This window comes from Littorina saxatilis, linkage group LG7 (genome assembly GCF_037325665.1).
Source record: "Littorina saxatilis isolate snail1 linkage group LG7, US_GU_Lsax_2.0, whole genome shotgun sequence".
NCBI lineage: Eukaryota > Metazoa > Mollusca > Gastropoda > Littorinimorpha > Littorinidae > Littorina > Littorina saxatilis.
Window position 1 is genome coordinate 7,399,293 of NC_090251.1, and position 27,810 is coordinate 7,427,102.

At 44.9% G+C, this 27,810-nt stretch overlaps 1 protein-coding gene and 1 long non-coding RNA gene across 3 annotated transcripts in view; one reads left to right on the plus strand and one right to left on the minus strand.

Annotated features, from left to right (window-relative positions):
* The window catches only part of LOC138970599 (uncharacterized), a 142,719-nt gene that overhangs the window by 42,775 nt on the left and 72,134 nt on the right, over positions 1 to 27,810 (plus strand). Inside the window, exons 10-14 of the mRNA XM_070343064.1 lie at positions 6,500 to 6,580; positions 11,282 to 11,365; positions 13,747 to 13,833; positions 17,806 to 17,895; positions 18,939 to 19,052. Of these exons, the coding sequence (XP_070199165.1) occupies positions 6,500 to 6,580; positions 11,282 to 11,365; positions 13,747 to 13,833; positions 17,806 to 17,895; positions 18,939 to 19,052 (456 nt within the window). The remainder of the gene's footprint in view (positions 1 to 6,499; positions 6,581 to 11,281; positions 11,366 to 13,746; positions 13,834 to 17,805; positions 17,896 to 18,938; positions 19,053 to 27,810) is intronic.
* On the minus strand, positions 21,136 to 25,973 carry LOC138970598 (uncharacterized). Of its 2 annotated transcripts, none has more exons than XR_011457009.1 (7): positions 25,581 to 25,973; positions 24,984 to 25,082; positions 24,687 to 24,779; positions 24,069 to 24,116; positions 23,649 to 23,746; positions 22,418 to 22,495; positions 21,136 to 21,409 (listed from the first exon to the last, which is right to left on the minus strand). It is a non-coding gene; the product is annotated as an uncharacterized lncRNA (long non-coding RNA). The 2 variants fall into 2 exon arrangements; XR_011457008.1 differs by having other exon boundaries at positions 21,139 to 21,409; positions 24,069 to 24,131; positions 25,581 to 25,971.

Here is a 27,810-nt window from a genome sequence, read left to right on the forward strand (position 1 = left end):
AGCAATACTGTGGTATGACGTCACAGGTCCTAGACCACAACTACCACATAAAAATGACGTTTTATAATGGTCAGATTCACTTTGAACAATCAAAACGATGACTAAAACTGAACGACATTTCATTTATTTTACATTAGTGAGTTTGTTTAGAGTTGTATCCTACAGGGCATACCCATTTTGTTTAAAGTTTGGCACTCAGTCTAGCTGATCTGGCGTTTGACAGAGGGCGACCGCAAGTTTGGAAAACGGCAAAACAACCTGAGTTTAGATGAATACGAAAACAAGACTTGTGAGTGCGGATATCGTAATGAAGATGTTGAACATTATAAGATGTTTGATGGGGTGTTGACAGACCAGCTTTTTTGTCGGTCCGAGGGGGAGCATATCGTCTTTTGTTTCATATTTATTGACCAAGGCCGAAGGCCGCGGTCAATAAATATGAAACAAAAGTCGATACGCCCCCCGAGGACCGACAAAAAAGCTGGTCTGGCAACAAACCATCAAACATCGTTTTTGTCATCATTTTGGTGGTTCAACATTAAGTGAAAAATCAACACAGGGAGCCATGGTTTGAAACGCGAGTTCTGTTATTATAATGCATGTTCGGGGCCCCAGCACGTTGTTCAAAGCTGGCGTGCGAAAGCAACTTACTGTGTGTGATTTGAGTTTATAATGTTGAGACAAGTATGTCAGGTTTGAGGATGCGAAGTTCTGTAGGTTCCGACTACAGAGTGGTGTGTGAAACCAACAGTAAGCGCCTTTGAGACGATAGTGCCCATTGCATTTGAGCGATGGGATTGTCGTATTTCAAACGAGGTGATTTGCTTGCACAGTCAGCGTTGACCATCTCACAACAGATCTGTTATGTGGATTATCGTGCGACGTTCGAGTCGGGGGCAAGGAATCGCAGGAAGCAAAGATGAGTCTTAATTTTTCCATTGTCACCTTTCTTTCCGGTTGTTGGTGCACATAATATTGTGCGGACAAAATGATGCGACGGCGAGTGTTTTTTGCCTCCAAGATTTTGTGGTGTGGGTATTGTTTTGCTCGTTTCATACCCTCACCAAAACCTGAAACACACCCCACCCCACCCTCCCCCTCCCTCACAATCAGCCCATGAACACAAACACTGACACACACAAATTAATGATCAAGTTACCCCCCCCCCCCCCAACCCTTCACTTGCACAGCTGCAACGCAGACGATCATATTATTGATCAGTGTTGGGTTTTTTGTTCTTGTTTGTGTTATTGCAGAATCGGTTTTCTCTTATTGCTACACGTGTCTCTTCATTACATTTCACCATCGCCCTACCACCCTGCCCCTCTCGGTATTCCACCCCTCGGTTTTCAGTGGTAAATATTAGTAATCGAATATTGAAGCTACGTTGAGTCAAAGGTCACAGAAGATTTGCATCGTGCAGCACTGCACGAATTGGGTCAAAGGACACAAACGATTTGCGTCGTGCCGCGAAGGAAAGATAATCGCGATCTTGTTTCTCATTGCCTCTCTGTTTTTCATTCGACTTGTCATTCTGTTTGCTCGGCTTTGTCAGATGTCTTCATTTCTTGTTGCTATGTTCTTTGCTTTTTTATTATTATTTTTTTTATTTGCGCTTAGTTTATCGATACAACGTCTTGTGCACGGGTCAAAATGTGTGTGTCAGGGGTCAGGTTTGACTTAAACTTGACGTTCGTGTTTCTCCAAACAGAGATACACGCACTCCATGACTTTGTGAGAAGATAAAACATATCGATAGGTTTCATTTGTTTGCGATAAAGCATAAATGTATGACCTTTGATGAGGTAGTTTTGTTTTTTGTTTACATTTGCCAGTTTGCCAGTTCGTATTTGGAACTTGGCGAAGCAGTGTCGTCTGTTTAGGTCTGGGGAAACGCAAATGAAAAGAGCCGAAGAATCCTCGAGCGTTTCTATTGGGTTTGCTTTTGATTATCCATGTAATAGGGCTTCCTGCAACTATGGTAACCGGGGATTTATTCCCCGGGGAACATGAGATTTATTTCCCAGGTGCTTGTGAATGAAAACTCGTGAAAATGATGACAATACCGAATGATCATCAAAATGTACAATGTTTATTATTTGGTTTGCCAAACCTACGTCTTACCGAAAACATTGAAATATTCGAAAAGGTACATAGTTTTATAAGGTTAAGTGATAGATTTTGATTACCCAGTGGTCACCATGTTAATGATCCAGTATCTGATTATTGGCAGGTCATGTTGTTTAACAATTTTACTGAAAGTCAAGCTTGAGTGAATCTTGCTTAAGGTTTTTTGTGTATTCACATGACTAACCTCAGCTTAATTAGTTTGGACAACACTTTGGACGAAATTATTGCTGCTGCAGAAACATTTAATTGGCAAGTCTGTGACAATCATCGTCTCTCTGACCCCCTCCCCTGTATACCCACCTTACCGACTCATATCTCCCCGATAATTCTTTTGTTATATTTGTTCTTATTTTTGGCTCACGTAAGTGTAGCCTATGCGATGATAAACTTTGTCTGTCTGTGCGTGCGTGCGTGCGTGCGTGCGTGCGTATGTATGTATGTGTGTATGTCTGTGGTAGAAACTTTAACATTTCCGAGTCTATGGATTACGTCAGTCTCGGTCAAAAGTGTTCGACGTGTGTGATAGAAACTATTTGAAGACGTCACAGTATGACGTAAGAGGGTTAGACGTCACGCAAAGGAATTACTGAAAGTCTCGGTCATTGTTATTGTGAGCGGGCCGAGACTTCTTGGCAGATCCAGGGTCTCGCTTTCTTGCATAGTTTCACCTATGCTTACTGTGTGTGTGTGTGTGTGTGTGTGTGTGTGTGTGTGTGTGTGTGTGTGTGTGTGTGTGTGTGTGTGTGTGTGTGTGTGTGTGTGTGTATGTGTGACGGAGTGATTGAGTTTGTGTTACTGTTTGTCGATTTCTTACGTGAGCCTTGAAGGCTTCGCCTCTTGTTTTGTAAAAAATGTATCTTGTCTGTTTTACATTTCTAATAAGGGTATGAGCAATTCTCTGACCTTGACATCACGTGAAATAATATTTCCTATCTAGATGAACATATTTATAACCACACTTAATATAAGCTTAGCTTGTTGTGTGGTCACAAATGTCTGTATCGCATATACATGCCACCCTGTATTTCTTTAATAAACCAATACAAAAACAAGAATGGTAGGTTATTGGAACATTCAATTGATGACAAACAAAATATTATACAATTACAAAAACTTAGACCCAACGTCAAGAAAGTTGTATTCTATTTTAACTGTGGATCAGGCCTTCGACGCTGACGTCATTTCCTTTCAACTCCAGTGAAATTGATTTTTTTTCCAGAGACTGAAAACAGCAACACTTTCTAAGCTAAGTTCCTTATCTGTATCATAAATGTTTGTCTATATGCCCACTGTAATGACCTGCCAGGTCTATGGAAAGCCTTATAAGGATGGTTCATGTTACAATATCAGGACTATGGAAAGCCTGATAAGAATGGTTCATGTTACAATATCAGGACTATGGAAAGCCTGATAAGGATGGTTCTTGTTACAATATCAGGACTATGGAAAGCCTGATCAGGATAGTTCATGTTACAATATCAGGACTATGCTAAGCCTGATGAGGATGGTTCATGTTACAATATCAGGACTATGGAAAGCTTGATGAGGATGGTTCATGTTACAATATCAGGACTATGGAAAGCTTGATGAGGACGGTTCATGTTATAATATCAGGACTATGAAAAGCCTGATGAGGATGGTTCATGTTACAATATCAGGACTATGGAAAGCTTGATGAGGATGGTTCATGTTACAATATCAGGACTATGGAAAGCCTGATGAGGATGGTTCATGTTACAATATCAGGACTATGGAAAGCCTGATGAGGAGGGTTCATGTTACAATATCAGGACTATGGAAAGCTTGATGAGGATGGTTCATGTTACAATATCAGGACTATGGAAAGCCTGATGAGGATGGTTCATGTTACAATATCAGGACTATGGAAAGCCTGATGAGGAGGGTTCATGTTACAATATCAGGACTATGGAAAGCCTGAAAAGGATGGTTCATGTTACAATGTCAGGACTATGAAAAGCCTGATGAGGATGGTTCATGTTACAATATCAGACTATGGAAAGCCTGATCAGGATGGTTCATGTTACAATATCAGGACTATGCAAAGTCTGATGAGGATGGTTCATGTTACAATATCAGGACAATGGAAATCTTGATGAGGATGGTTCATGTTACAAGATCAGGACTATGGAAAGCTTGATAAGGATGGTTCATGTTATAATATCAGGACTATGAAAAGCCTGTTGAGGATGGTTCATGTTACAATATCAGGACTATGGAAAGCTTGATGAGGATGGTTCATGTTACAATATCAGGACTATGGAAAGCCTGATGAAGATGGTTCATATTACAATATCAGGACTATGGAAAGCCTGATGAGGAGGGTTCATGTTACAATATCAGGACTATGGAAAGCCTGATGAGGATGGTTCATGTTACAATATTAGGACTATGGAAAGCCTGAAAAGGATGGTTCATGTTACAATGTCAGGACTATGGAAAGCCTGATAAGGATGGTTCATGTTACAATATCAGGACTATGCAAAGCCTGATGAGGATGGTTCATGTTACAATATCAGGACTATGGAAAGTTTGATGAGGATGGTTCATGTTACAATATCAGGACTATGAAAAGCTTGATGAGGACGGTTCATGTTATAATATCAGGACTATGAAAAGCCTGATGAGGATGGTTCATGTTACAATATTAGGACTATGGAAAGCTTGATGAGGATGGTTCATGTTACAATATCAGGACTATGGAAAGCTTGATGAGGATGGTTCATGTTACAATATCAGGACTATGGAAAGCATGATGAGGTTGGTTCATGTTACAATGTCAGGACTATGGAAAGCCTGATAAGGATGGTTCGTGTGACAATATCAGGACTATGCAAAGCCTGATGAGGATGGTTCATGTTACAATATCAGGACTATCGAAAGCTTGATGACGATGGTTCATGTTACAATATCAGGACTATGAAAAGCTTGATGAGGACGGTTCATGTTATAATATCAGGACTATGAAAAGCCTGATGAGGAGGTTCATGTTACAATATCAGGACTATGAAAAGCTTGATGAGGACGGTTCATGTTATAATATCAGGACTATGAAAAGCCTGATGAGGATGGTTCATGTTGCAATATCAGGACTATTGAAAGTCTGATGAGGATGGTTCATGTTACAATATCAGGACTATGGAAATCTTGATGAGGATGGTTCATGTTACAATATCAGGACTATGGAAAGCCTGATGAGGATGGTTCATGTTACATTATCAGGACTATGGAAAACTTGATGAGGACGGTTCATGTTATAATATCAGGACTATGGAAAGCCTGATGAGGATGGTTCATGTTACAATATCAGGACTATGGAAATCTTGATGAGGATGGTTCATGTTACAATATCAGGACGATGGAAAGCTTGATGAGGATGGTTCACGTTACAATATATCAGGACTACGGAAAGCCTGATGAGGAGGGTTCATGTTATAATATTAGGACTATGGAAAGCCTGATGAGGATGGTTCATGTTACAATATCAGGACTATGCAAAGCCTGAGGATGGTTCATGGTACAATATCAGGACTATGGAAAGCCTGAAAAGGATGGTTCATGTTACAATGTCAGGACTATGGAAAGCCTGATAAGGATGGTTCATGTTACAATATCAGGACTATGGAAAGCCTGATGAGGATGGTTCATGTTATAATATCAGGACTATGGAAAGCCTTATGAGGATCATTTATGTTACATTATCAGGACTATGGACATTCTGATGAGGATTGTTCGTTTTACAATGTCAGTACTATGCAGACCTGGGAACCCACACGATTTCGTCGTATTTTGTACGCATGATTGTCTAAAAAATACCACTCGAAAAAAAACTAGACTACTAAATTCTTCTCAAGCGCATCCCAAAGCCCATCCAGTATTTTCTCACATGATTACTGTTTTTGTCAGTAAACATTGAAAGAAGCATTTGTTTTACATGTATTGGAAAAACTTAATAAACAGGGTGACGGACGATTGTGAAACATGTTTGAATCATGGTTGTTTGAATGCTAAGTGGAGTACGCTCATTTTTTTCTGAAAATACACCAAATTTGCTTGAGAATACTCTGAGCGCAAAACAGGGGTTCCCAGGTCTGACTATGGAAAGTCTGATGAAGATGGTTTATGTTCCAATATTAGCACTATGGAAAACATTTTGAGAATGGTTAATGTTACAATATCAGGACTATGGAAAGCTTGATGAGGATGGTTCATGTTACAATATCAGGACTATGGAAAGCCTGATAAGAATGGTTCATTTTACAATATCAATACTATGGAAAGCCTGATGAGGATGGTTCATTTGACAATATCAGGACTATTGAAAGCCCACTGAGGATTGCTCGTGTTACAGTATTGGGGCCCGGAGGCGAATGTAACAGACTTTTGACAACAATCTGCCAGGAAGGATTGGAGTGTGACCGCGGCAAGTGCAGTAAGTACATGACACAGGCGCTACAGAAGCATGGCATGTCAGAACAAACACTAACACCGTTGAAGATGTTGTTGTTGTTGATTGACCTGAGACTTAGTAATGAGCATTGCCAGGCCGACAGTCAACGAACAAAATGATCGCGAGTTGTTTGTGTTTTTACATTATTGAAGTTCTTCTACATCTTGTATGACTTCAAAATTAGCTCAACTAGCTTACAGGAAATTGACTTCATATAGCTCTTTTATACGAGATTGAGTCTTCTATGGACAGAGAATCGACCTTCTTATAGGCGAGTTTTCTCAAAAGAGAGCTTTTTACATCCGTCCAATTATGAGTCGTAACAAAGAAAACAAATTGTTGGACGATGTATCTGCTTTCTTATAAGCGGGTTTGTACATTGATTATTGCTTCATGTCATTGTTTTACCGGTCGCTATCACGAGGACTTTTAAACAAAATCAATGCGTGTCGACAACACTTTATCTTATATCACGACTTATTTATACCCCGAGTGAGTTAGAGAGAGAGAGAGAGAGAGAGAGAGAGAGAGAGAGAGAGAGAGAGAGAGAGAGAGAGAGAGAGAGAGAGACAAAGAGAGACAGAGAGAGACAGAGAGAGACATGCAGAGAGAGAAAGAGAGAGGTAAGTTGGTTCAGGGAGGGGCGGGGTAAGGTGGTTCAGGGAGGGGCGGGGTAAGGTGGTTCAGGGAGGGGCGGGGTAAGTTGGTTCAGGGAGGGGCGGGGTAAGGTGGTTCAAGGAGGGGCGGGGTAAGGTGGTTCAGGGAGGGGCGGGGTAAGGTGGTTCAGGGAGGGGCGGGGTAAGTTGGTTCAGGGAGGGGCGGGGTAAGGCGGTTCAAGGAGGGGCGGGGTAAGGTGGTTCAGGGAGGGGCGGGGTAAGGTGGTTCAGGGAGGGGCGGGGTAAGTTGGTTCAGGGAGGGGCGGGGTAAGGTGGTTCAGGGAGGGGCGGGGTAAGGTGGTTCAGGGAGGGGCGGGGTAAGTTGGTTCAGGGAGGGGCGAGGTAAGGTGGTTCAAGGAGGGGCGGGGTAAGTTGGTTCAGGGAGGGGCGGGGTAAGGTGGTTCAGGGAGGGGCGCGGTAAGGTGGTTCAGGGAGGGGCGGGGTAAGGTGGTTCAGGGAGGGGTGGGGGTAAGGTGGCTCAGGGAGGGGCGGGGGTAAGGTGGTTCAGGGAGGGGCGGGGTAAGGTGGTTCAGGGAGGGGCGGGGTAAGGTGGTTCAGGGAGGGGCGGGGTAAGTTGGTTCAGGGAGGGGCGGGGTAAGTTGGTTCAGGGAGGGGCGGGGTAAGTTGGTTCAGGGAGGGGCGAGGTAAGGTGGTTCAGGGAGGGGCGAGGTAAGGTGGTTCAGGGAGGGGCGGGGTAAGGTGGTTCAAGGAGGGGCGGGGTAAGTTGGTTCAGGGAGGGGCGGGGTAAGGTGGTCAGTCAGGGAGGGGCGGGGTAAGTTGGTTCAGGGAGGGGCGGGGTAAGTTGGTTCAGGGAGGGGCGGGGTAAGGTGGTTCAAGGAGGGGCGGGGTAAGTTGGTTCAGGGAGGGGCGGGGTAAGGTGGTTCAGGGAGGGGCGGGGTAAGGTGGTTCAGGGAGGGGCGGGGTAAGTTGGTTCAGGGAGGGGCGGGGTAAGTTGGTTCAGGGAGGGGCGGGGTAAGTTGGTTCAGGGAGGGGCGGGGTAAGGTGGTTCAGGGAGGGGCGGGGTAAGTTGGTTCAGGGAGGGGCGGAGTAAGGTGGTTCAAGGAGGGGCGGGGTAAGGTGGTTCAGGGAGGGGCGGAGTAAGGTGGTTCAAGGAGGGGCGGGGTAAGGTGGTTCAGGGAGGGGCGGGGTAAGTTGGTTCAGGGAGGGGCGGAGTAAGGTGGTTCAAGGAGGGGCGGGGTAAGGTGGTTCAGGGAGGGGCGGGGTAAGGTGGTTCAGGGAGGGGCGGGGTAAGTTGGTTCAGGGAGGGGCGGAGTAAGGTGGTTCAAGGAGGGGCGGGGTAAGTTGGTTCAGGGAGGGGCGGAGTAAGGTGGTTCAAGGAGGGGCGGGGTAAGGTGGTTCAGGGAGGGGCGGGGTAAGGTGGTTCAGGGAGGGGCGGGGTAAGGTGGTTCAGGGAGGGGCAGGGTAAGGTGGTTCAGGGAGGGGCGGGGTAAGGTGGTTCAGGGAGGGGCGGGGTAAGGTGGTTCAAGGAGGGGCGGGGTAAGTTGGTTCAGGGAGGGGCGGGGTAAGTTGGTTCAGGTAGGGGCGGGGTAAGTTGGTTCAGGTAGGGGCGGGGTAAGGTGGTTCAAGGAGGGGCGGGGTAAGTTGGTTCAGGGAGGGGCGGGGTAAGTTGGTTCGGGTAGGGGCGGGGTAAGGTGGTTCAGGGAGGGGCGGGGTAAGGTGGTTCAAGGAGGGGCGGGGTAAGGTGGTTCAGGGAGGGGCGGGGGTAAGGTGGTTCAGGGAGGGGCGGGGTATGGTGGTTCAGGGAGGGGCGGAGTAAGGTGGTTCAAGGAGGGGCGGGGTAAGTTGGTTCAGGGAGGGGCGGGGTAAGGTGGTTCAGGGAGGGGCGCGGTAAGGTGGTTCAGGGAGGGGCGGGGTAAGTTGGTTCAGGGAGGGGCGGGGTAAGTTGGTTCAGGGAGGGGCGGGGTAAGTTGGTTCAGGGAGGGGCGGGGTAAGGTGGTTCAGGGAGGGGCGGGGTAAGTTGGTTCAGGGAGGGGCGGGGTAAGGTGGTTCAGGGAGGGGCGGGGTAAGGTGGTTCAAGGAGGGGCGGGGTAAGTTGGTTCAGGGAGGGGCGGAGTAAGGTGGTTCAAGGAGGGGCGGGGTAAGGTGGTTCAAGGAGGGGCGGGGTAAGGTGGTTCAGGGAGGGGCGGAGTAAGGTGGTTCAAGGAGGGGCGGGGTAAGGTGGTTCAGGGAGGGGCGGAGTAAGGTGGTTCAAGGAGGGGCGGGGTAAGTTGGTTCAGGGAGGGGCGGGGTAAGGTGGTTCAGGGAGGGGCGCGGTAAGGTGGTTCAGGGAGGGGCGCGGTAAGGTGGTTCAGGGAGGGGCGGGGTAAGGTGGTTCAGGGAGGGGTGGGGTAAGGTGGTTCAGGGAGGGGCGGAGTAAGGTGGTTCAAGGAGGGGCGGGGTAAGGTGGTTCAGGGAGGGGCGGGGTAAGGTGGTTCAGGGAGGGGCAGGGTAAGGTGGTTCAGGGAGGGGCGCGGTAAGGTGGTTCAGGGAGGGGCGGGGTAAGTTGGTTCAGGGAGGGGCGGGGTAAGGTGGTTCAGGGAGGGGCGGGGTAAGTTGGTTCAGGGAGGGGCGGGGTAAGGTGGTTCAGGGAGGGGCGGGGTAAGGTGGTTCAAGGAGGGGCGGGGTAAGTTGGTTCAGGGAGGGGCGGAGTAAGGTGGTTCAAGGAGGGGCGGGGTAAGGTGGTTCAAGGAGGGGCGGGGTAAGGTGGTTCAGGGAGGGGCGGAGTAAGGTGGTTCAAGGAGGGGCGGGGTAAGGTGGTTCAGGGAGGGGCGGAGTAAGGTGGTTCAAGGAGGGGCGGGGTAAGTTGGTTCAGGGAGGGGCGGGGTAAGGTGGTTCAGGGAGGGGCGCGGTAAGGTGGTTCAGGGAGGGGCGCGGTAAGGTGGTTCAGGGAGGGGCGGGGTAAGGTGGTTCAGGGAGGGGTGGGGTAAGGTGGTTCAGGGAGGGGCGGAGTAAGGTGGTTCAAGGAGGGGCGGGGTAAGGTGGTTCAGGGAGGGGCGGGGTAAGGTGGTTCAGGGAGGGGCAGGGTAAGGTGGTTCAGGGAGGGGCGCGGTAAGGTGGTTCAGGGAGGGGCGGGGTAAGTTGGTTCAGGGAGGGGCGCGGTAAACTGGTTCAGGGAGGGGCGGGGTAAGGTGGTTCAGGGAGGGGCGGGGGTAAGGTGGCTCAGGGAGGGGCGGGGGTAAGGTGGTTCAGGGAGGGGCGGGGTAAGGTGGTTCAGGGAGGGGCGCGGTAAGGTGGTTCAGGGAGGGGCGGGGTAAGGTGGTTCAGGGAGGGGCGGGGTAAGGTGGTTCAGGGAGGGGCGGGGTAAGTTGGTTCAGGTAGGGGCGGGGTAAGGTGGCTCAGGGAGGGGCGGGGGTAAGGTGGCTCAGGGAGGGGCGGGGTAAGGTGGTTCAGGGAGGGGCGGGGTAAGGTGGTTCAGGGAGGGGCGGGGTAAGGTGGTTCAGGGAGGGGCGGGGTAAGGTGGTTCAGGGAGGGGCGGGGTAAGGTGGTTCAGGGAGGGGCGGGGTAAGGTGGTTCAGGGAGGGGCGGGGTAAGTTGGTTCAGGTAGGGGCGGGGTAAGGTGGCTCAGGGAGGGGCGGGGGTAAGGTGGCTCAGGGAGGGGCGGGGTAAGGTGGTTCAGGGAGGGGCGGGGTAAGTTGGTTCAGGGAGGGGCGGGGTAAGGTGGTTCAAGGAGGGGCGGGGTAAGGTGGTTCAGGGAGGGGCGGGGTAAGGTGGTTCAGGGAGGGGCGGGGTAAGGTGGTTCGGGGAGGGGCGGGGTAAGGTGGTTCAGGGAGAGGCGCGGTAAGGTGGTTCAGGGAGGGGCGGGGTAAGGTGGTTCAGGGAGGGGCGGGGTAAGGTGGTTCAGGGAGGGGCGGGGTAAGGTGGTTCAGGGAGGGGCGGGGCAAAAGAAGGCGAGTCGTGAGCAAGCATTTGCTTTTCTTGTTTACTTAATCTGATCGTTTTAATGCTGTTGTTTTCATTTGAAATCGGGAGAACTATTGTTTTGAGCACCCCCACCAGTTATCAAGTTGCTGCGTACTTCCTGTCGCAGAGGTCTCACCTGGACGGACCTGTTTACAGACAGAATGGAGGCAACACTGCAGATCTGGATCAATTTGCTATGCCGGTGTTTGCAGTACGTATTTAGGACCTAAATACATTGTTGTGTTTGATTGATTTAGTAAGGGATTGATTGAAGACTTACTGAATGGGATTCTGGACATGGTGAGTGAAAATCGACTGAATTACTTAGAGGACTGAAGCACTGTACACTACATTGGGGTGTGCACGTTAAAGATCCCACGATTGACAAAAGGGTCTTTCCTGGCAAAATTGTAAAGGCATAGATAAAAAATGTCCACCAAAATACCCGTGTGACTTGGAATAATAGGCCGTGAAAAGTAGGATATGCGCCGAAATGGTTGCAATCTGCTGGTCGATGTGAATGCGTGATGTATTGTGTAAAACAAATTCCATCTCACACGGCATAAATAGATCCCTGCGCCTTGAGTCCGAGTCTGGAGATACGCGCGCGATATAAGACTTCATATAATAAAACTGCCTTTGTCATGATCGGTTTATATAAACCACTGAAGCACTGACTGAGTCTGCATCGACCTATTTAAACCACTGAACCACTGCCTGAGTTAGAATCGGCTTTGTTTAACCACTGAAGACTGACGTGTCCGAATCGGCTTAGTTTAACCACCGAAGACTGACGTAGTCCGAATCGGCTTATTTAAACGACTGAAGCGCTTACTGAGTCAGAATCGACTTATGTAAACGACTGAAGCACTGACGTTGTCAGAATTGGCTTATTGAAACGACTGAAGCACTGACTGAGTCCGTATCGACTTATTTAAACGATTGAAGCAATGACTGAGTTCGAATCGGCTTATTTTAACCACTGGAGACTGACGTAGTCCGAATCGGTTTATACACTAAGCACACAAAGTTACGGATATTTTTCAGTGGTATAGCCCAGATGTTAAACAGCAGTTATGTGGTCAAACGTATTATACGTGTATTTAAAGATCAGTCTTTCTTCTGCTCAAAAATGTGTTACAACGTCCAGTTTCGGGTTCTGTTTGCTCTAAGTACTGGACCGTATACCGATGAGGGTCTTTGTCATCGTTCTGTCAAATTTGGAAAGGCTGCTATTTGTAGTTTAGGGTCATTCTCAGATTACTGTCCCGGAGGGGGGTGACCTACTTCATGAAAGGTTTACAACCATCATTTTCCATCAAATCAACTACATGCTGTATCTGTATTGTGTCTCAAAGAATACATTTATATGTTTTCAACCCAAATTTGACTGCTTTTTCATTGCAAATTTATTTGACATTTTAGTTTGCTGAAAATCGGCTGATTGGAAGCCGCCATTTTGTGACATTCTTCTCTTAACGAAAAACAAACGTTTATCTCCAGTAAACTAAGAGTGAAGAGTGCAAACAAAGTGTACATGTGCAAAGAGATTATGTGCATGTTTATGACCACAATATCCCTTTATAAGAAAATTCGTTGTTTACGCAGTAATTTGACCGGACCCAAAATGCTGTTCTGTCAAAGCATCGTGTCACAAATTATTCGGCACAGATAACCACTCATGGGCACACAATAACAATGTGTTGGATCTAACTTGCAGGGACACTTTATTTTGTACACATTACTGATACACAAATACAGCTTTTGTTACAAAATATATAGTTTTGTTTGCTGGTAATTGCAACATGAATCTCAGAGGAGGTCTTGGTGTCACACATTTTGGCCTCGACCGAACTAGACGTTTTTGCATTTAATTAAATAATGAACAATATTTTTAAAAACTACTTGAACACAATTTCATCCTGTCATGAGCCTGGAACCAGAAATGCTCACAACAGTAGAAATGGTTGGTTATTGAGCGCGATACTTGCAGTTTAACTTCCGTGTCTGTCAAATTGTCAATGCTTCAACTGAACATGGTTTGGGACGGTTACTGTGACGTACTTTGCCGCTCCATATAAGGAAAACCAACAAGTTTCTTTGAGCTTTTTTCCACTTATAGTTTTATCACACCCTATTATATTGCACATACAGTTTTGAACGATTTTCTTTGAACTTTATTTTTCAATGACTATGTCAGAATGTCACGCTTTTGGACCATGACTCTAAGAATGACCCTTTTAGATTTATTGCATACCAACTGCAGCTACCCAGCAAAAATACCATGAAAACCCACGATTTTTTGCCGTTTTCCAGGATTGTGGTTGCCTCTCTTTTACACGCTGGATCAGCCTGACTGCGCGGCAGATTTAAACGAAATTTGATTGACCTGTTATGTATTATGTAAGACACCAAATAAACTTTCTGATGTAAAAAATGTAAAACATCATTCAGTTTAAGTCACCGTTTTGACGGTTGAAAGTGAATCATGCCCTAAAAAAAAAGCCATTTGTGAGGGTAGGCGTGGCTGTCGAGATCATCAGGACAGTTGTTCCAGGTGAACAGAGTGCTAGGTGTGTTTGATTGTTGTAGAGCTGGTGGCTGGAGCAGACTGTCGAGCACATCAGGGCAGTTGTGCCAGGGGAACAGAGTGTGACAGCACTTCAGGATACAAGTGCCGTGAGTAATTTAGACGCCAGGGCCAAGGTGCACAAGAAAGTTAACACCTGGGTGGGAGCCAGCCGCGGTGTTGGATTGGTTGAAATTGAGATTTGTTGTGATTTCAACCAATCAGATCCCGCGGTTTGTTCTCTCCCCAGTTAGATGGCACCCACTTTCGGTTCGTGCCCCTCAGCAGTGGTGGCTGTTCAAACAATTAGGCGATTAATACAGTAACTGTTGTGTTCACTGTCTGTGTCTGTGTCTGGCTGTGGTTGAGAGAGAGTTGTTGACCCGTGATTTGTAGAAATGCAAAACAGTTTGCCTTGTGACCTGGCTAAAACAAAACCAACTTCCGACGTTTGGTGGTTGCCAGCAGGTTTTTGACTCACATGCGAAGCAAAAGTGAGTCTATGTACTCACCCGAGTCGTCCGTCCGTCCGTCCGGACGTCCGAAAACTTTAACGTTAGATATTTCTTGGACACTATTCAGTCTATCAGTACCAAATTTGGCAAGATGGTGTATGATGACAAGGCCCCAAAAAACATACATAGCATCTTGACCTTGCTTCAAGGTCAAGGTCGCAGGGGCCATAAATGTTGCCTAAAAAACAGCTATTTTTCACATTTTCCCCATTTTCTCTGAAGTTTTTGAGATTCAATACCTCACCTATATATGATATATAGGGCAAAGTAAGCCCCATCTTTTGATACCAGTTTGGTTTACCTTGCTTCAAGGTCAAGGTCACATGAGCTCTTCAAAATTGGATTGTATACATATTTTGAAGTGACCTTGACCCTGAACTATGAAAGATAACTGTTTCAAACTTAAAAATTATGTGGGGCACATGTTATGCTTTCATCATGAGACACATTTGGTCACATATGATCAAGGTCAAGGTCACTTTGACCCTTATGAAATGTGACCAAAATAAGGTAGTGAACCACTAAAAGTGACCATATCTCATGGTAGAAAGAGCCAATAAGCACCATTGTACTTCCTATGTCTTGAATTAACAGCTTTGTGTTGCATGACCTTGGATGACCTTGACCTTGGGTCAAGGTCACAAGTATTTTGGTAGGAAAAATGTGTAAAGCATGTGAGTCGTATGGGCTTTGCCCTTCTTGTTTTTATAGGGGCCCTTGAAGCTCTTGACCAGGCTTCGAACGTAGTCGTTTGTCTTGTGCTCTATATATGGTATTCGGAGCAGTTTCCTTAGGCTCTTGGTCTAAAATGCCCGGATTCTACGTTCGCCATCGGCCAGCAGTGTTCAAGTTTCGCAGCCGCACAGAAGGATGGATACGACTAATGACTTGAAGAGCTTCACATTAGTTTGGAAGGTAATGTTGCTCTTCCACACCCTGTTCAACCTGGCCATCGCTGCTGTGGCTGTGGCGATCCGTGTGCGGATTTCTGCCGTGCTGGTGCCGTCTTTCGACAGGGTGGCTCCAAGGTACTTACAGCTTGACACTTCTTCCAGTGGCTCTCCGTTCACGGTGATGTTGGTACGTTGTCCACACCCGGTGATTTGCCTGCCTTCAGGCTCCTTATGGCTGCTTCTACCTCATCCTTGAGTACTGGCGGGCTGCTCTCACCATCTCTGGGATTTTAGGCTTCTTGTAGTATATTAGTGTCTGGGCGAAGTTCGTAATTGTACAGGCCATTGCAGTATTCTGTCCACCTCTTCAGAACTTCATCGCTGTCTGTCAGAAGCTTGCCATCTTTATCTTCGATGACTGCCGTTCTTGACTTAATTGCTGGCTTTCGTGAGTGCCTTGGGCGTGTTATATAGGCCTGTTTGCTGTTTCCAGCGTCCATGCCTGTTTAATGCACTGCACTGTACAGTGCCGCTATCCATTCCTCCTTGGCTTCTCTCATTTTCTTCCTCACATCTCTGTTTGCTTGTTGGTACTGAGCCTGTGCGTCTTCACGTATATACTTTCTCATTTTCAGCTCTTGTCTTTTGTCGCATTGGTCCAGGACCGCATCCGTCACGCATGGTTGGATTTTCTTGTGTTGCCTGTCCAGCACTTTCACAATACATAATACATTCAAACACAACAACCAAACAGAGTGCTCATCGAATTTTGTACACAAACTCACTCACACCCATACACACACACTCTACATTGTACCGCGTTCACATCGTGTACACTTCACCTGTAGTACTCCATTTAGTGGGTAAATTGCATTCGTGTTTCACTGTTGGCAAAGAAACATAAAACTTCAAGTAATATTTAGATATTACCACAATAACAGGGGTAACACCAAACAAAAGTACAAAATCTGAAAAGCCAGAGTCCACGACGGGAGGGTCAAAGAATAGCCTCTCCTGGTACCAAAATGTTTGTTAATAAGTTATAAAATAGTTTTGCCTTCATCAACCACTCAAACTAAAACGTTTCTTTTTTTTAAAGTTGTACTTAAAGAACCCGGATTTTCTGGGTTTAAAAGTTTTCAAAAACCGGATTTTTGGTGAGAACCGGAAATTCATTTTTAATATACTTTCTTATGTGATAACCAATGTGCTGCATTTTCTCAGTTTTGCTGATGTTATACGCTTGGTACATATATTTACTCATTTTCCTTAAATAACATGTGATAACATTACTTCATAGCTAAGCACATGATTTTACCTATGGCACAACACAAATCTCTAGCTCTGAGATGCGTTTGAACACAGACTGTTAAAAGAGAATAAATGTATGTACATAATTATGATAGAATATTGATGTAGGAATTGAAGAAATGTATAAGAACACAAGAATGTATGAATGACAAAGAACAAATGTTTATTTTTGAATGTTTTATGTATGTTTTATTACGGACACAAAAGCTCAGCAATGCAATTTCTCTTTTAGAGATTAATAAAGTTTATTGTATTGTATTGTATTGTATTGTATTGTGTTAGCCCTGCAATAAGAATTAGGATCGAATCCTGACAACACAAAACATAACAAAACACAGTCACCACCAACATATATCTTATTTCATCAGAATCACAGATAAAGCATAAAACATGTATCATATCATGTATCATATCACAGTTAACACACACTCACACACACACACACACACACACACACACACCACACACACACTCACACACACGCACGCCCGCGTGTGCATGCAATTTGACTCTAACACATTAAGACACAGCCTTAGAATAAGGTGAACAGTAAGATCACCATTATAGGTCACAATTGTGAAATACAATATATCTGATTACCACAAATATGACAGTTTCAGTGGATTACAGCATTATCGACAGATTTCTTGGCCCGGTAAGCAAACTGGAGGGGGTCAAGGAAGGGGTCAGTGACTGCTTTGAGGTATTTCAGGACAAATATTTCAAACACTGTCATGACTGAGGTCAGAGCAACAGGTCTGTAATAGTTTAACGAAGACACTTTGCTTTTCTTCGGAATTAGAATAATGGTAGACAACTTGAACGTGGGAACGTTATTCTGCTTAAGAGAGTTGTTAAACACATGTGTAAAGAGTGGTGCAAGGTTCTATAGCACAGCACAGTTCTATAGCCTAGCTGTACAGACGTTGTCAGGACCTGCTGCCTTCCGCAAATTCTGTGTGTTTTTTAACAGCGACCGCACTTCCGGTTCCGTTACGACAAAGGGAGGAGGGTGAGCCTCGTCTGACACATCCAGTGAATTTGGAACTGGGTTTGAGGTCAACATAGCATAACAGTTGTTAAGTTGGTTGGGGAGCGAGGGGTCGTCTCTGCGGGTCGCTGGTTTCTGTTTATACTGAGTTAAGGCTTTGAGCCCTTGCCAGACTCCAAAGGTGTCGTTTGCTGAGAACTTCCGCTCTAGTGTCCTACGGTACTAACGCTTTGGTTTTCTGATTGCCTTCTCTGCCTCATACTTTTCTGTCTTGGTCGAACAGCAAGATTAAAATAGTATAGTAGCAAGATACAATTAAAGGTCTAACAGCCAGAGGAAAATTGTCAAATATGATGATATTTGTTTGTGCAGAAAAATCAATTCACAAAACATGCTCCCAAACGAACCAGTGCGCCCGGTATACTGAAGGCATCGAATGTGATCATCTTAAACAATGTGGTGGTAAGTACGCCCTGTTGAGGCGTCGTTTCGGATCATGTTTCTGGTTTATTGCTGGGGGGGGGGGGGGGGGGGAAACGTACAACATGCAAGATTAGCTTTAGTTGTTCTTTTTTTGTGTGGGATGGGGTAGGGTGGGGTTCACGTATTTAGTCTACAAAATCAGCTGTTATCTTTAACACAGACAAAATAGGTCGCGATCACTTGGTGTCGTGCTGAGTGTCGGTCCCGTCGCCCCTACCCTGACCTCCTAGTTAAACCAACCGACATGTGCACGCGTACACACACACAAACACAGACGCCATCACATATACCCAAGCGTCACACACTAATATGCGCAGAGAGACTATTTGGTTTGACTTCAGCAGAAACGGATGGTGTACAGAACATTCTGAAAAGAGTGAATTTTTTCCCGTTTATTAAATAACTAGATGAATACCCGTTTCGCCGGGTACGGCTGCGCCGGGAAGAAGTCGAGCCGAATACCCGGCTGCGCCGGGGACCCGGCTATGCCGGGTGTACGCCGGCTTTGCCGGCGCACCGCACGAAGGAAGGGAGATAATCGCGGCTGAAAACACTGGAGAAGATAAGGAAGAGTTACTGGGAATGGATCCAGAGAAAAACCAAAATCGGTTCAGCGCTGCGCGCTGAGAACACGTGTTGAAATATCTCATCGATGAGGTTGTGTCCGGGGTGTATCTGAATACGGTCTCCAAATTTGAAAAAGATCCACCGAGAACTTTGGCCGTGCATCGCGGACACACACACACACACACATTGATACACACACACACATTGATACACACATACACAAAAACACAAACACACACACACACACACACACACACACACACACACACACACACACACACACACAGACAGACACAAGTCGTATATATATATAGATGAAATATCCTTAGTATGAGAAGGTTACCTGCATTACAAATGTCCTAAATAAATCGAGATTGCGTGTGCATTTTGTCACATTTGTTGGAACATTGCCGTGTAAGCTTAGATGAAGTGAACTGGGTGGCTTTCTGTGGCAGGCAAAGGGCTTGGCGTGACGTGTGTCAACAAGGAGTGTGTTGCCGGAGCCAAGTGCGAAAACTCCAAGTGTCAGTGTACAGCTGGTGTCTCCACCGCTTCTGGTAAAATCTGTGGTAAGAATGACTTCAACTGTAGTCTGTTTCCCATCTGTGGTAAGATTGTCTGCAACTCTGTTCTGTGTCCCATAATTATGTGGTAAGATTGTCTGCAACTCTGTTCTGGGTCCCATCTGTGGTAAGATTGTCTGCAACTCTGGTCTGTGTACAATCTGTGGTAAGATTGTTTTAGTTGTCTATTGTCTTATGTCGATCGTTATTTGTTTTGGTTGTCTCTTGTATCTATCGTTACTTGTTTTGGTTGTCTGCTGTCGTACGTTGATCGTTAGTTGGTTTGGTTGTTCGTTCGCTCTTTCGTTACTTGTTTTGGGTGTCTGTTGTCTATATCGTTACTTGTTTTGGTTGTATGTTGTCTCTGTCGTTACTTGTTTTGGTTGTTTGTTGTCTTAAGTTGCACGTCACTTGTTTTAGTGGTCAGGTGTCTGTATTGTCACTTGTTTTGGTTGTCTTATGTCTCTATCGTTACTTGTTTTGGTTGTCTCTTGTCTCTATCGTTACTTCAGTTGGTAGTCTGCTGTCACTGTCGTTACTCGTTGTGGTTGTCTGTAGACCGGATTTTTAAACAGAAAATTAAGTCAAAGATCGGAAGTAATTGCAACAGAATTTTTTTCTCGCGAAACGTCATCACAAATGGGTTACAAATCATATATAAAAAAAGTAGAAAGACACCTGTTTCCAAAACTGAATAATTAGCATGTGATGACGTCATGTTCGCCACAGACACTCAATATTAAAGCCAAATACAGGGTAGTACTCCTGAAACACTCTGTTCCATAGGCATCATTAAAAGATCCAAACTTATAATAGAAATAATAAAATCTATTCTGTCAACGACACATTTTTGTCAAATACGTCACATCCGGTGTGCTGATGACGTCATAATAGACACGAAGAACAGAAAATCCTTTTTTCGAGCCGACCCTAGCCGAGTAGCACCTCGTTCTGAACGTATTTGCGTATTATGCTGATTTAAAACAGAAATCAGCAAAAGAGAAAACACTGTACAGAACTGTCTGCAAAAAACTAATTCGTTGCAGATTTGTGCAGATGTTAAATTGTAGCGGGTCCACTTGAGCTGTTCATGCTTTTGTAGAAGGAGACGAAAAATGGTCAGCATTAATTGTTCATCTGGCTGCATCTCATATACACATATAATTAAGAGTCAGTATCCAGCGGCAATACCACATCCATATCTTCAGCAAGATCAGGCAGCCCAAAGACACTGGGAATATCAAGCAGGGCTGAGGTGCACGAAGATCGAAGCGGGTGACAACCATTGGGTGGTAACTTTGTGAGAGTTGTCACCTTCTTGGGGGCTAACCGACTTGGGTCTCTCCCTCCCACTTGGTCGCGGTGCACGAAGCCGTCTCGGTCATTTACCCTACTGTGTCGGAGGTTATAAATAGATTCGGGAAAGTGACTTCAGTGGCCTTAGTGCGCATGCGCTGATCATGGTGTTTACCGTGGAGCCATCGGGAATCCAAGGGAAATAAAAGAAAACTTGACTATAATTATCAGAAAAGGGACGGGCAGTGACCAAAAATAAATGATACAATATTTGTAAATGTGGATAAGCACTGAGGCGAAAAACTAACGTGTGTCTGTTTTTGAGCGCTTTTAGGGCACATCAATTAGGGTTGGGGTTGGGTGAAGAGGGAGATGCAAAACAAAACAAAAACTACTGTGAATTTTGGTTATTTTTATCAAAATTCTGTTTGTTTTATAAAGTTATATCTGAGGTTTCACAGATTTTCAATGTGCACTGATACACTGGCCTCGAATGAATCCCTCGGTAATGCTTTTAGGTCTACGACCGAACCAAAATCATCCTGTTTCTTAATGTTTTGAGCAATGGGTCTTTTTTTTCTTTACATTTTAATTCAGCTTCATTCTACTCAGAAGAAATTCTTTCAATGTGATGACAAAAACATTAGATAGACGTTTGCTCGGAGAACGTTTGTCAACACAGCAACATTTAAAAACAAAAGGAGGACGATATAGATTGTTAAATAAAAGGATTTGTGCTTTAGCATTCTGTCTCATCGTCATTGTTAACTGTTGCACTTCACACACACACACACACACACACACACACACACACACACACACACACACACACACACTTTTGCTCCAGTTACAATCATGTACTTCGTAAGGCTTTATTCAAGTTTGTCTCTTGTTCTTAAACATCCGAATTCAAAGCACACGTCTGAGCTGAGAATATATACATGAATGTCTGCCGCCATTCAATGTGAAATAATGTTGATTTGTGATCCAAACAAACTTCCGAAAAATGCTGGTTCGTGTGTCTTCAGTCAACTGGCGCCGCATCATCACAACTCCACCCTGCCTGCCTGCAAACATACAAACATACATGGTGACACACAAAAAATTCAACCCAATTTTTGTTTTTATAATTTCTACATCCGTTGACCGAATTAGTTATCATTTGGTGTTTATTAACTACAGCTTATGCATGACGAAGGTCAACAAAGTTGTGAGTTTACATGTTAAATGGAGGGGTACTTTGGAACACTTTTGAAAGAAGCTAAAAAATCGGACCATGAAACCTACAAACAGGAAACTTCGTGGAATGGTGATGAACAAAGTGAAATTCATGCACAACAACCATGAAGATATTCGCTGAACACGATTGACTGGAAAAATGACCCCTTCATGGTAGAGTCACACTTGCGCAATATTAACCGATGACAGGAACGCAATCCTCTATGGGGATGCCCTCCTCCTGCCTGTAATGACTGTACTCAAGTCACTGATTGTCTAAGGTTGTTTATGGTATACTACGTCTTTCAAATAACCCCAAAAATATCAATCTTGAAGAATTAAATCGGGTTCGTTAGTCTACCGCTCCATTTTAAACCTCGAACTGTTGAGTCCATCCCCGAATTTGGATTCTTTTTCGAAAGACAACCAAAGTCAGACCATTTCACCTACAAAATAGCATCTTTCGGGACTAGTCATGCCGAAGCTGAAATTAATGTACACCAAGTATGAAGTATACGAAATACCCTTACTTTCTTGCAGACACCTCAGTTAGCTATCATGCATGCAACTGACTCAAGAAGTCTCACTGGGGAGTTGGAAACTGTGTCGTCTTCAGCCGATTAATAAATTACAATATATCAGTAAACACACACACACAGACACACACACAGACACACACACAGACACACACACACACACACACACACACACACACACACACACACACACACACACACACAGAGAATTACAGTCAGCATTGCAAAAAATAAAGATGAATTGTCTTATGCATAATGCCAAAGAAGGCAAATTAGTCTGATTTTTGAATTTAAACGAATGATGCAAACAGCGCTACATACCTTGTTCATATCCTGTTCTGCAATGTGGGCTGGCGTATATGTTTAATTAGCCCATTGTACATATCCTAGCGGTAAAAACTGTAAGAGATCAAAATCAGATAACATTAGGAAAATGATACCGCTTGCAGAAACAAAACACAAGAATGCATACTTCTTTCATTTTAGCCAGTCTGAAAAATTCATGTTCGCCAGTGTAAAAACTTACATGACATTTCCACGAACAGCTTCTATACAAAAGTATGCCCTAGCATTGGGAACTTCGTGGGACTCGAGAAAGGAAAAGAAATAATAGCTTAGAAACTATTCGGTGTTGTGTTGTTATCCTGCAATTGAATAGATGAAAAATCCATGCGTCCTTAAAAGGCACAGTCCTTTCCATGCAAACGATTTGGCTCAACCCAAACCTGGCGATGCTTTTACGTAGAATAAGACTTCCCCTTTCCCAAGACACATGACAAAATTCAACAGCCTGAATCAGTGAATGCTTTGTGTGCACAACAAATTGTTATCCTTTATTTTTTTGCGAATTCACTTCATTAACAAAAAACTTGTAAAAAAAACCCAAATTCACCAAATTCCAGCTGAGCAGAACTGCTTTCACAATAAGGACTGGGCCTTTAAAGGTACGTTCCTCATCATATTACCCAGTATATCAGACACCACATTGTCATGTTTGTCCAGGTTTTTACATGGAAAAAATAAAACTTTATTTTAACATGGGCACATACGTCTGACTTCTTTTGGTGGAGATTGGAGGATGTGCGATTCATTTCCTACTAGGCACTGGTGTCAACATGTGAAATTCATGAAGCGAAATGTTTTCACTATACACAGAACATAACCAGGCTATCAAATGTGTGGTCTATGTTCAAGTCAGAATGATGTCCTCATTTTTTTTTAATTTGAGATATCTGTGATGTCTGACATTTTGGTTCAAAATGTAAGGAATTTATACTTAAGCTCTAATGAGTAAAATTTGTCTTGTCAAAAACCAAAAGCATATTCCTTCCTCTACATGCAAGACTTTCTTTTATCTGTGCATCTTCATTTAGTACAGCAAACAAACAAAAACATCACACTCTGCATAGCGAAACAACTTGCAAAGAAAACCTCACAATCTTTATTGGGAGAAAGCCCCTGACTGTTGCAATGTTTTATGCATTAAAAAACCCACTGAAACTGTGTGTTTGAATTCTTCAGTTTGATCAGCTATATGTGTTTAAAAAGTTACCTTGATCATTCTGACATGCTGTGGCTCAAATCACATCTCAGACAATGTTGTAGACTCCATAGATCTATAGACGTTGAGGCGCATGGAAGAACTGCATTCTGTGGAAACACAAAACATATATACACAGAGGAAGAACAAGTCACAACAACTTTTAGCAGCAGCAACAGTATATATGATTTTATTAGTGTGGTGTTCGTGATCTAATGAGTTGGGGGGGGGGGGGGGGGGGACGGGGTGGGGGGGGGTGTGGATGTGAGAAGGCTAGTTGGGGAACCGGGGGAGGTTTGATATTAGTCAGCATTGTCATTTAAATGTAATGACTGGTACAATGTTTAATGTATTTGGAAGACAACAACACTGCAATGTATAATGTGAACCAACTTCTGCATGACAAAGATCAGGTAAACAAAAAAAAGTTACCTGTTTCATTCTGGAAACCTTTTGGTCCCATCACATCTCAGGCGTAAACTATATGGACACATACTGTAGTGATTAAAACAAAAACAGGCATTTTAATGGACAAAACGAAATATGTGGATAGGAAGAACAGTAAGAAGAACAGGCGCAGCAAAAAAGTCAATAATCTTACTCCAAATAACACTATCACAGATTCAGTAACTGAACCCCAGTTAAGTGTTAGTGATTCAAATGACTGAATTTAAAACAGGGAGAGAGAGATTGTGAATATATTTGTGTGTGTGTGTGTGTGTGTGTGTGTGTGTGTGTGTGTGTGTGTGTGTGTATATGTGTGTGTGTGTGTGTGTACAGGGTAAATGCAGAGCCATTGATTGGAAACAAAACCTTGTTACTGTTAAATATCAACAGTTATACAACATAAGAGGCAATGGAAAAGTTGGATATGGATATGAAAATATATGTTGCAGGTGGAAGAGGGGAGGGGGAGAGGGTCTTTGTTGCTTGCAGTTAATAAGCAACTAAGGCCAGCTGTTGTTCTGGGTGTAACCTTGTAATGTTTAAGCAAACATGTTTGTGGATCACCTTCTGCATTTAGATCTGTTTGAGTATTTGCAAAGTTACCTTGATCATTGTGGCATCCTCTTGATCCCATCATATCTGAGACTATGGCCTGTAGACTCCATGGTCAGACGCTGGAGTGATAACAAGGTCATTCTGAAAAATTGAACATAATTATGCAGAGAGGGGGCAAGGATAGGGGGGTGGGGGCAGGGTTGAAGGTTGGTTACAGTGCTAGTTGGACATGAGAGTGTTATGGGGTGAGGATGGTGCTGATATTAATAAGCATAATCAGTTAAAGCTCACAACTATCTTGATCTTCACAGACATGAATTGCATAATGAATCCACAAGCATGTACCTTTATTTTTGCCCTTGAGTTATAGGTGGAAGGAAATGTTGAGTGGTAAACACAAGTTGTATTGATCACTGGGTCAGCCTGTGGTCAGTCCCCTTTGATCTGCAGATTGCATCAGCATAAACAAACACAACGTCATCATCGTAAACAGCCTGAATGGTCAATCATGAATCTAAGAATACAAACACTGGATCTAATTTGAGAGTCTGCAAACGAGTCAGTTTGAAGATTCAATGAAAATCTGGCAGTCAATGAAGCAGATAGATCTGGCCTTGCGCTTGTGTTTGCAAGCAGATACATGTTTCAACATCCCTTATCTTAACGTTATCATTCAACAGGTTGATATTTTGCCTGACGATTTTCCTGCCGATGAGCTAAACAAACAATGAAAATCACAGAAGTGGTAAGATTTTGAAGACGAAATTCAGTCATACAAACAAACTCAACAGAAAGAATCTAGCTAACTACTGTACAGCTTTCGACAAAATCAACGCATTTGCATGCCTTAGTCATTCCTGCTTTGATTCCAATAATTCTACATGATCGTACTGCACAAAAAATACGAAAACGAGCTGATCGAAATGAGTAACACTGCCTCACCTGCTATGATTGTACTGTGAAAGCGAAGGTCGTCTGCGATTCGAGATTTCAAAGTCGAACAGCGGCGTTTCTGCACTCTCAGCGGTTATCTTGCTTGGAAATGTGAAAAGCATGACTTGAAATCGAACGGAAGGCACCATTCTACCTTTTCGTTTGGGCGTTGTTTTTGTAAAATCTCCAAAAATGTCATTTCGAAAAAGGCGGTCGCCATTTTTTTGGGTGCCAACTTCTTTGAGTGGGGCTGCTAGCTAGCTGGTCCAAACGGGAGCCTCCCATTCGGTACGCAACCCTGGGAAAAAAGCTTCGTGCACCCCGACCGGGAAGGAGCGGACCGACTTGGGCAGATCTCCCATTGGTTGTCACCCACTTTGGCTTCGTGCACCTCAGCCCAGGTCACTGTCAAGTTCTTCGAAAGATGGAGAGTTGGTGCAGCTTAACCACTTACATCCTCCACACGCCACAGAGCACACCAACCCATGCTTTCTGCAAGTGCAGCGTTTTGACTGACAGTCCTTCTTGCAGTTGCATCTGACCACTCTTAACAGCGCTTCTGGTGCAGGGGGTAGGTCTGTCGTTCGCGGTTCAGCTCTCAGGAAGCGTCTCATGATGTCAATCATGTTCATGTATTGCAACCAAAGCTTTGCCATACGCTGCCCCTGAAGATGTTCTTTCGTCTGAAGCAGCATCAGTTCGATTTTGATCAATTCAGGACTGTCCTCGAGTTCTTCTACTGCCATTTTCTTATTCAGCACTTTGTCGAAGAGAGCGAGTGCTGAATAAAGGCAAGTTTGCTCAGTTTCGGTGCCATTAGTCGCATGTCGATCAGGTGGTGGGTCTTCGTGCTCAGAGAGTCTGGAAGGTTCTCCAGGTGCGCTGTCATTTACAGTGTGTTCTGCTTCAGTCTCTTCCTCTCCGGTCTCGTCTGTCCCTTCAGCACAGTGGATGTCTAGAGAGAAGCCAAAGGTGATTGAAGAAATCAGAGCATTCAGCACACTGTCAACAAGAAAGTGTCCCCGAACACCTCTTGCCACTGCTTTTGCCTGAGAGCATGTGCAGTACAGCGTTTGGAGCAAAGGCCACTTCCAACAGCTGCTTGAACCCTGATCCTGACATCAGACGTCCGATGCAGCCGAGAAAGCTCATTTGGGTGTGAAACCCTCCCAGACGCAGGACTAAGGAATGCAGGTCACTGTGAAGGGGCTCACTGTTGACAATGACCGTTGCCCTCCACCACAGGGGCTGGTCAAACGTCAGTACTGGTGTCACGTTGTTCTTTTTAGCCAACGAAGTCACGAAGAGGAGCGTTGAGTACACACAGCTCATGTTGGTTTGGTCCATGTCTATCATTGGGAGAAAGGTGATTGCACTTCGTCCTGGATATTGGCCATCACAGACTGCCTGCATTGTTCCAGACCACCCTGGGCGGGGAGATCGCAGAGGCCATGAAACTTTCCACACCAAGTCCAGTTTTTTCCTGTCGTCGTTGGTACTGAAGTCGTGCAGCAGTTCATACACCAAGGAGAGACTGATCGTGGAGGGGTCAAAATAGCGCACTGGAATCGAACCGACGCCCATCAAACTTTTGTTGGTCACCCGTTGGTCTCTTCGAATGGAATTGTGCTGCTTTTGGCAGGGCGTGGCAGATGCCATTATTCCCATGCCATGGAAAGTACCTGTCCCGTCCAGAGTCCGAATGTTGTGGTCCACGTTGTCCGCTACGAACTGAATTCGGCTGTCAGGAACAGTACCGTAGAGATCAACTCCTTGAGAAACTGCCGCACATTGTTCAAATCGCCTGACCTCAGCGTACGAAGAACAGAACCCAAGCTTGTTGACATGCTCAACGATAAATTTGGAGCCAAACAAGTGATGAAGTTCCACAGCCAGTCCTACCTGAAGAGGCGCGAGGAGTATTTTCGGTCTTGCTGCCTGAGCTAAGGCCTGTCCAATGGCAGCAACTTTGATGTCAGGTTCTTTTTTCTCGTGGAGGAGTGTTTTCAGAAATATGAGGGCGGAAGATACAGTAAATTTGAAGGCAGATCTCCTATCTGTGTTGGGGAAGGGTATGTCTCCTTCGACGATATCATGTCTTTGATGTCTGCAAGAAGAAGCTTAGATGCTGTCTTGATTATACGAATCTTTTCTGCAGCAACATCTTTTTCCCTGGCAGCTTCGGAAAATTGTTTCAAGATCTTTTCAGCTGTTGAACGAAAAGTGACCACATTTGCCT